The sequence below is a fragment of the Colletotrichum spaethianum genome (genome assembly GCF_022836535.1).
Source record: "Colletotrichum spaethianum MAFF 239500 DNA, contig24, whole genome shotgun sequence".
NCBI classification, from domain to species: Eukaryota; Fungi; Ascomycota; class Sordariomycetes; order Glomerellales; family Glomerellaceae; genus Colletotrichum; species Colletotrichum spaethianum.
In genome coordinates, this window is record NW_026054794.1 from 47731 (window position 1) to 57850 (window position 10120).

General features: G+C 48.7%; 1 protein-coding gene across 1 annotated transcript; it reads left to right on the plus strand.

Annotated features, from left to right (window-relative positions):
- Nucleotides 1-7955: 7955 nt before the first annotated feature.
- On the plus strand, nucleotides 7956-9341 carry ColSpa_08686 (uncharacterized protein; the record flags this gene model as incomplete). The annotated part of the gene is made up of 2 exons (XM_049274898.1): nucleotides 7956-8371; nucleotides 8423-9341. 2 exons carry the CDS (start codon nucleotides 7956-7958, stop codon nucleotides 9339-9341), a joined length of 1335 nt encoding a protein of 444 aa, XP_049130855.1.
- Between the last annotated feature and the right edge of the window lie 779 nt (nucleotides 9342-10120).

Sequence of the window (10120 nt, forward strand, 5' to 3'; positions counted from 1 at the left end):
GCCTTGAGCTAGCAAGAAGTAGCTCCAAAAGTCGTATGGCTGTACTTCGGTGGCTGCGGGGGATGTCGACTATAAACTTCGTGTAAGTCGATTCAAGGTCGGGCGGTAGCATAGAAAGGATGGTTTGGAAGTCCTTCATCGACACAAGCGGGCTGCTCTCTAGTGAGGATAGCACCACATGAATCCAGAGAAAGGTCTGATCAGTCTTGGATAGCAACGTTTGAAGAAGGAATTCCTTCGTCTCAACGGAGCAGTTGCGTTTGCGAGTGATTTCATCCACCCTTGCTCTTACAAATGTCTGCAAGTCGTGGCTATAACCATCTTCGTTTTCATCCATAGAAATGCATTGCCTTTGGACTTGCTGCGGGATGAATTGAGATTCTCTCAAAGTCGGTCGGCTCGTCAAGAGGAATTTTACCACCGTATGCGCGCCAGCTGGACGCAGCGGACGCCGAACCAGCTCGTTGATTGATTCAAGCAGTTGATTGCAACTGACTATGTCACATTCATCGATGGCGTCGATGATGACATAGGCCGTCGGACCGAATTTTTGGTTTTCTATCAGGTCAAGGAAGACTCTCCATAGTGCCCCGAAGGATTGAACTAGACCTGATGCTTGCCGATCTAAAGCTCTCCGGACATGCCGCACAAGGTGACGGTGACGACATACAATCTGGTAGATCAATCCGAGAAGGATATTTTTGGCATCTTTTTGCTTTTTGACCTTTTCATCGCAGAAGTAGAACCAGATGTTACATGCAACGCCTTGTGGATGGACTTCTTCCAGACGTTGCGCCAAGAATGACGCAAGTACCGTCTTTCCACATCCGGGATGGCCCGTTAGCCAAAGGAGTGAATTTCCTGTCGTTTCCACAAATGTCGCAAAATGTGGATGATCCAGGATCCATTGACAAGTGCCTTGGACTGGTCGTGGCAGTAGACGGGCGTATTCTGCGACATCGAATGAACTTAACAAGGCCATGCAACTCTTTTCTCCGTCATTGAATGCTATGAGGGTGTGAGCAAGCATATCGTCCATTGTGACCTGTGAACTCACACGTTTGGGATGAACGAAAACTCGAGCGTTCAAACAAAGCTTGTTTTCTCAGGACGCCGCTCGCTATCCTCCGCAATGCATGTGAAACTAGTTGATAGCTATGACTTTTTTCACCATAGAACCGGCATAAATCACGATGGTTTTCGTACAGGGCATTGATGTCCTCGTTTGGATGGACCAGAAGTGAAGAAGCGCGATCGACAATCTGCATTCAAGCTCAAGTTCAGTCCGTCAGTCTATATCATTTATATACTTTGATAATGGTAGCAGATGACAGAATCAATTGTAATAAAAAAATTAGATTGAGGCTCAGAATGTGAGTTTCAGACAAATACGGTCAAGATATGGGTATACTGACCAGCGATGAGAGCGGGGGAGTCGGCTCAGTCTCATAGAATGAGGCAACTGCAATATTGCGCATACGATTTCGAACTGATACTGTGAGTTCCTGTAACGGTAAGGAGTCATAACGGAGGTGCTCTAATAAGTCCGTTCTGATTGCCCCAATCTGCGTGCTAGCGGGCGTTGCTGCCATACTAGTATTCACGATTTTCCCAAGAACACTGGCAAAAGTTGCGACAGCACTGCCTCTATGCGGTGTCCCGAGAAACACCACACCCTTAACGGACTGCAACACTTCATTGTACGAATGATTGTCCTCGTGGGCATAAACTAATGCCTGGAGAAGTCAGCACCCGCCCGCTTGGCAACATCAGAAAGAGGACATCGCACCTGTTTGCAAACAATACCACCAAGACTGTGGCAGAGAAAAATAACGGAGCGTCGTGTGCCCTACTATGCGTAAGAACAATTACGACACCAGGTCTGCGATGTAGTGAATTACCTCTGGAATGTCTTCCTTGATGTCTCTCAAAGAGCTCAGTAGGACGCGAGCATATTCCTGCACGCCCGCAACAGAGGAATTGAAGATCAGTTGAGAAGGGTAGCCATAGGTATAAACACGGCATCCGGGAAGGAATTGTGGCAATAGGTCTTTGATCCACATCGTGCCGTTTGCATGCGTCCAAGTCGTAAACGCATCTCCGTTCAACCCATGGATCGCAATGATGTCCACAGGATAAAATTTGCCAGTAGCTGAATCAGGTGGACCCTCAGCCACAGGGAAAAGGCCGAATCGTTCAGGACGAGAACCAGTGGCAGTGGCGCTGCTGTCGAAATTGTGACCAGATCCTGGATCAGGTGCTTGTCGCCTGGCGAGTTTCTCTTTGAGTTTTCTTAGCATCTTGCCGTTCGTCTCACAATGACTGTTGAATTGCTTCTTTCGAACGGTAAAGCCTTAGCCTTTATTAAGAGCAGAGAAAGGAACCAAAGAAGTCGTTTTGAGGCCGATGCAGCAGGGAAAATCCCGCAAACTGGTCAGATGCTTACCCCGCCATCCAAATATGGGACTTAGACTTGCCGCTCCGGATTTCGGGTAATCCCGAAATTAGCTAGCGCGGATACCCACTTTCACCCTTCGAAATTGTGGTAAATAATCAATCGGACATTTCAACAAGGTTAAAGGTAATGGTGGTGTAACTACCTAACCAATATAACCCGGTATCGTCGGATACATTATCACATCTTTGCGAACATTGCCCGATCTTAAACTGACCCATGATGATGGGAGTGGCATTGAATTTCGTGGACCTCGTTTAGCACTGCCCCGAATCCCGATGCTCCAGCCATGTACCATAGTCATATCTAGATTTCTGGGGCCAAGTGTGCCTCACTAGTGCAGAATTTCCATTACGGGTCGATTCGTAACAATCCCAGTTTCATTAATCTGAGTAGCAGAAAGTCCTGTTAACCAGCTGATCTTTGGGGGTGATTCCAAAATGTTATCACCGTCAAGAGCGGAAATTGGGATTATGCATGTCCTATTTCAGTCAGTTGGGAAGATGCTCCTCATGGGTGAATTACTAACTTCGTCGAAAACAGTTGTGCTTTGCTGCTAAAAGCATCCACAAACTTCAAGAAGATTGATTCAGACCAATCCACCAAATCCCTGCCAAATGCCTGGGTTAGCCATAGACGCCAAGTTGTCAAAGGTTTAGAATAGCTTCAACATTTTGTTGATGAGGATAACAAGCTGTTCCTTCGGCTGTAGCTGTGCTTTGGACAGCAACAATGCCAACGCGTCGCTCGAGGCGAGTCCTTTGTCAGAGTCGGTGGCATCAACAACCCACAATGCTACGTCTGGACAAGTGCTTGCTATGAATGTCAGCGACGTGATATACTGGATCCAAGGTACTTACTCTCAATGTTGAAAAGGCCCGAGGTAGCATGAAACGTCCGGGCGATGCCATTCTTCTCGAGGAAAGGTACGATTTGATTGTACGAGTTGACTCCGCTCCTCTCCAAATATTCGACTTGCATCAAATCGAGGCCGCACTGCTCCTATTTAGCATGCAAGTCAATTTTGGGGCAGTTTGATATACCTTGAGTATGAGACTTCCGATGGTAGCCTTTTTGCCCGATCCGCGGCCACCAAGTACGGTCAAAGTTTTCGAAGACATGACAAGAGATGCAGAAGAGCACTCAGCGATTCGTGTTGGTGTAACAGATCCTACTCCTTGAGCGGTCGAAGAATTCGACAGTAAGCACCTTCTCTCGTGGCGGGGTAAGAAAATTCTGCTGGGTCAAATCTCTCACGTGCGGGCTCACGTGCTATAGTGTAGAATTACACTAAAGCGACTCATGTCTCTCAACACGCAGCCTTTGTCCTTTTCGAGAAAGAGAAAAAGCAGCAATAGTACTGCCATAAAGTCTGGTCGATTACGAGCGCCGAGATTTTATCCCAAACGGATGCTTTAGTTGACATTGACTACGAGCAACGTCGTGGTTTAATTGTCACATTTATGGGTCAGTTGATAGCCATCCGAGAGCGGGTCAAATTCCTAGCTCAGGTGATTGAAATCACGTGCAGGTGATCCAGGCCACGATGCGGGGTTCGATAGCCGTGTTTCGGTCGACGATATCCTGCTCAGACAGCATCGGGATGAAAACCTAACAGCATGTGAGTGCTAGAAAAACTGATGTCAACATTCAGAGATTACTAACCCATTTTTGACTAGGACAAAGAACGGCGCTGGGCCAACCCTCCTCAATCTCTGCACGCAACGATGGTCAGCGTAGCTCGACAGGAAAGACTCGATATCATACCCTCTCTTCTGCATGACGTGGCAGCAAATTTGGATACCGTCAAATGGAAAGAAAGTCAGCTTGAAGGAGTGTCTACCATTAGTGAAATGACTCCAAAATTCAAGAATTTGAGAGCATCACTGTGGAATGCCCTAGTGATGGACAACAAGGTCAGAGAAGCTTAACTGCAGCATCGGTCAACTTACTGACCACTAAAGAGAAAAAGATAAACCCAGGACAAGATTCAGGAAACATACTTCGAGTTCAAGGACTGTGCACCATCTCCATCTCCAGGGAAATGGACATCGTTCCAATTTATGTTGCGGGCAGACCACCGACAGTAGGAGACCTGAGTTTGGAGTGTGGTATAATTACCCGTGTAAAGATTGGAAGGATACTTGTAGAGCCTGGGACAACGATTGTCTTCGCTTTTTATGCCAAGTCTCCTGAAGATGTCGAATACTCAACCTCATCCAGAACTCCACGAGATACCGAGTCAACTTCGATATGATCTGTGAAGAAACGTGGAACGAGGAACTGATCAAGATTGTCGTCAATAAGCGAGTGGTGTTCAGGTGTTGAATAGCGACAGAGGTTGCTGCCAAAACATTGCAAAGTGCGTGATTCCATAACTTCAGGACTTGGAGTATCCTCGCCCTCTATGTCAGAGCAAGGGTTGGAGTGCAGGGATTCCGGAGCGGAAACATTCTGCGAAGACTGCTCTTCAAGTTGGATGTGTTCACCTCGTCTGGATCCTTCCGGTTCCAGCAGATGACCTGCCACTTCTTTCGTGCAAGAAGACAAGGGAATTGGATTCTCAACTGGTGCTTTGACTAGTGGACGCTTGCTTCGGCATCGAGGGCCAGCAACGTGTTTCCGTTTTGTCGGCGCCAATTTCTTGAGGCGACATACTCTCTCAGTCAAAAATCGTAGATCGGCATGGGGTTCGATTTCTTCGATGGATCTTAGTAGTGATTCGAAATCCTCATCACCCAAATTCGCTAAAAGTGGTATGACTTGCTTGTCATCTGCAGCAGCTGCTGCGAGAGCTGCGACAGCTGAAGCTCCTCCGCTTTTGAAAAACTTTGCCTCCAGGGTGTGCGGTCCGATGGTCCCGTCCTTGCATGCTGATATAATGGCTGCAAGACGGTATGGAGTCGTGTCTCGTTGGCATTGCATCGATCGTCGGAATTTCTCCTGAAGTTGTATGAGAACGAGTTGTGAATCGGAAAGGCAGAATAACCGGAGGGCTCCAAAGACAGTCTTGCGGATCAAGTCGGGTTGCTGCTTTGCTGCGTCCGCAATTTCGAATGTTTGACCATCGCAGATTAACACCAGTCTTGTACGAGAGATGGAGGTGGACGAAGCCATTATATTTGTTCGGGGATGGGGATTTTGATCTATGTCGGATGTTGGTAGAACAATGCTGTAATCGCCATAATGTATGGGGCAGAAGGAGTCTTCCCTAGGACCAGAAAACAGGATGTGGCATATTCTTGATAAAGATATTGGCATTTGGCAAAATCTCAACGTCAGATTAAGTCATGTGCTGTTTTTTGTAGGTCATTGGGGTATGTGCTATAAATTAAGTGATATGATTGGGCGGTGCTATGGGGTAGCACATTCCGATGTATATCACACACATCCGGCCGTCGCTCTAATTAGGGAGTCTCTACTACCTTCCTCAGGCCGATGGCAAGCACTAATTTACTTCTTATGCATCTACAATGCCATTCATTTCATTACCGATAGTGACCCATCCGACTTTGACATTGGGAGAAGTGATCATCGTGAGGGCTCTGCGCAGGAGATTGGCCCTGCGTTTGCATTTGCATAATATATGGACTGGGACTGCTTCCAAACAATACTCTTCCGCCAGCTCCGTATCCCAGATTCCTTTGAATGCCGACCCGGCCAGACCTTGGCCCCCGCCCAGGCCCGGACCGCTAGAGCCGAAGGTCCTATGCCGGATGTATACCGGATTGTTAACTAGTGGTCGGCCCATACCTTAGAGACTGGGTACTCGAACACCTGGCACAATATTGTGACTAGTGCCAATTGCACGGAAAGTTCCCCAGCCAATTCAAGTTCAATCTCAAGGACAACAACTGCTTATTCAACTACGAGATTATCGCCAATGTTGTGTATCTTAACGGCACGCCTGTTCTCTACGGTGTCTGAAAGACATCTTAGCTAAAGTAATGTAGAAAGCCCTCCGTCTATGCTGGATCGACGTCTATCAAGAACCGCCTGACTGGATCGTCGCCGCAACTTCACGCCTATTGAATTCCATCGCGAGGCCCGCACCATGTCTGTTAAAGTCAAAATCGTACCCGTTTAGTCTCATCACACATCAGCAAGATTGAGAGATACCACGTTGTACTTCGACCAGCGTATCCCATCGGGTGCGGACTCACGTCATTTTGCCTTTCTCCATTATTTCTTCAAATGCCATTCTATATGTAATTTTCAATTGGACAAAAGTGTGTTGGCAGTGAATCTGACTGGCATTCTTCGTACCTTGGCAAAAATGACGTGAGTCCGCACCCATGGGATAAGGTCATCACCAAGGACTGCCCTTTGATGCCAGAAGAATTGGCTTTGCAAGCTGCGTTCAAGGCGATCAATGATATCACTGAACTCCTTGTCGGAATTGCTAAGTCAACGACCCTGCCGCTTGACAACCATTGCCAGCAAATGGAGGAGAATCATAATTGCATTCCTGGTAGAGCCCTCTTGTGGGTCTAGCGGCAGGGTGCGGATAGCTTCATTGATGGGTCTCCGAACACTTTCATGAAGCTTGGTCAAAGAGTCTGAGTTCGGTGGTGCATTTAAGTTCATGATGTGGTTTGCGTGACGGTGAGGCGGAGGACGGGGTGGATTTTGAGATTTCACAGACGCGGCAGAGGGCTGTTAGACGAGACACCCCTGTACCTCATAACGATCAGCACTGGGTCTGTCCTGTAAGTGGGCCTCCGATAGCGAATGGCAAGCCACAGGGCATACGGCCGAGACCAGGCACTGGACCACGCAAACTGTAACATTCACGGTCCGATAAGAAGCTGCTCCGGAAGTCATGTCGCTGATCGAATTGCTTCCTGCATAGGAACAGCAGCGAACAACCCGATGTGGATGAGCTACGCATTTTCTGACATTACGCTGCCAGTGCGAACACTTTGAAGGCTTTATCATCCAATGGCGAAGTAGATCACGGTCTGGGCTTACAATATCTGCAATGAAACTACTCCATAGTCTTGCAGTGCAATAGACATGGCAAGTGTCCTGGCGCGTGCACAACGGGCCCTGAGTGTGTAAGCCAAGCCAGCAGGCTAACATGGTAGGCTCGTAGTGTATACAGCGTGAATGCTAGCGGCATTGTAAGGAGTTACCTCTTCTGCCAGTGATGCACACTGTATTTGAGGCCATCAAGTAGCTTATCAGTGGCCAACACGTTGGCGCTAGCCTGCCTGGATGTTGGCAAGTTTGCTGCTTTGCTGGGGCCCCTTGCATTAACGGTCGGGCACTTTAGTGTGGGCGGTGTTTGACTGACTTCGATTGGCTGAGCGAGTAGAATGAGATCCGGTTTTCCGCCCTGCTAGCAAGCGCTTCCGCCTGTTATCTGATTGGACCCCGCACAGCCCTTGAGACTCCGCCAGGAAGTACTACTATGTAAGTCAATGCCAATCCGGCAATCCCGTGACGAACTGTTCACCCGACCCCGCCGCTATTCGTACATCACAAAGTCATTGACGCAATGGCGGAAGCTGTAGGTCTGGCCTCGGGTGTGCTGACCTTTGCTTCGTTCGCTTTCAAATCTAGCATCGCTCTTTACACCACAGTGCAGGGTTTTCGCGCTCACCCCAAACGCGTGCGCGACCTTTTGGAGGAGCTCCAGGCCTTGAGCGAAGTACTGCGCTTGCTGACCGAAACAATCAACGCTACCCCTGACGTGGACTTCTCCGCCCTTGAACTTCCTTTGCGACGATGCGATGACGCCTGCAAAGAGTTTGAACAGGAACTTCTGCGGTGTTCGTCACGGTCCGGTGGCGATCGCACTAGCTTCCGGGACTGGACAAAGCTACAGTACATGGGCGATGGCGTCGACGACTTCACGCAGCTCCTCGCTGGATATAAGTCAACTATCAACATTGCCCTCGCAGATGCACATCTGTGAGTTTTGTGTTCCTATTAAGCAAAACCCCTCTAATTTGGCTGGGACAGTCGCCAATCCGCAACCACCGCTGAGAATCTCGAAAAGTACCGAACCATGATCATAACAACGACCGACGATCTCGAGGCCCGTCTTGACAGTATTGATGCAAAGCTCGCGGCTGTCTTTGAGCGTACTGTCACCGAGATCGACTCGGATGCAAGGGAGTTGCAGCGAATAAGGGCAGAGCGGGCGAGTACCCAAAAGTGTCTCGATATTTGCGCACAGCTGGCCGATCACATCAATCGAATTCAACAACGGCCATCCCAGGGGCCTAGGACACTCAGCTCTGTGGATGCTGCGGCGTATCCCGATCGAGTCACCAACGATGGTCTACAAGCATGCAAGGAACGTCTTGCCCAAACAATTGCAAATTTGGAAAAGCACATGCAACAGTTGATGGACCGACTAATCGAAAAGTCCGCGGCGAAGATGAACTCAGAGCATGAAGTGGCACAGCTTGCCACGTTGCGAGAAGAGTGGGACACCGCCCGTCAGTGTCTCAGTATTTGCTCAAGTGCGGAGAATCATGTAAAGGAAAACATCAGCATCATCGACAACTATGCGACTGGAGATGACACCGTGCAGTTTTTGGTGTCAACCAATGGGAAGACGATCCATGGCAAGAATAGGGGTTATGGCTCGATGATGAGACAGGTGGGTGGCCACCTCAGCGACGCCTCACTCCAGCAGATGTCGCGGGATATCTCAAGGATCAGCCTCCAGGGGACCAGAAAAGAGGGCGCACCTTCGCAAGATGGTGCGTTCTCTACTGCCGACGACCTGGTGATACAAGATGTCTCCAACGGAGATTTTAAGGAGCGCTACGGGCGAGGTCTGAAGCTGTCAGAGACTTCAGACAATGGAGAAACCCACATGACGGACGTGGATGGGAAATTGGGCAACGTTGGGATGCACCTAAAGCATTAAGTTCCTACATGGTTCGGGGGTGCCTATTGATGGTGTCAAGAAAGATTGTAATGTTAAGATAATGCAATCGGTTTTGATCTCACATTGTAAGAGCATTCAGAGAAAAGGTTGACGGTAGGTCTAGCACGGATGCCAGTAACATATCTCAGCACAACTCACTACCCTGACAAGCAGCGATTGTTGTTAACAACAACGCAATCCGCCTCCAATGCCCTTTCTAACAGACCTGTAGTGCTCTATTCTATACACTGTGAAAACCGCTGCGTCACATCCCAAATAAACTAGTTTGTTTTGACTTATCATAGGATAGCACACAGCTGCTAACATACTGTTCAGAGTTAGAACAATCTTCTCATCCGCCGTTCACGAGATCTGTTGCTTTCCAAACGCATACAGCCTCCCAACTTTTCGCCTAGTGAGTGCCTCAGCAACTGTGTCATCCCTAGGCTTAATATACATGACAGGGAGTATTCTAGGGCATTTTCTCAACGTCAGCAGCAGTGGCCGCGGCGTTAACAGCAGCAGCAGCAGCCATCTCGGCGGTTTTCTCTTCATTTTCTTCGTGTTCCAGGCCTAATGCGGGAAGCCGGATAACCAAGGCATGCTTAGACCAGCTTGGATCAACAAGGAATAAGACGCACCCCCAAGGCCTGTTAGGTTAGACCGCGGGAAGTGTTCTAAAGCGGCATCGCTTTCCGCTGCATACATGACTTGTCGAGCAGGACCTCGGTTACAAGGCGGACAGAATCCCTACTGAGAAAAGTAACAGATTCAACGCA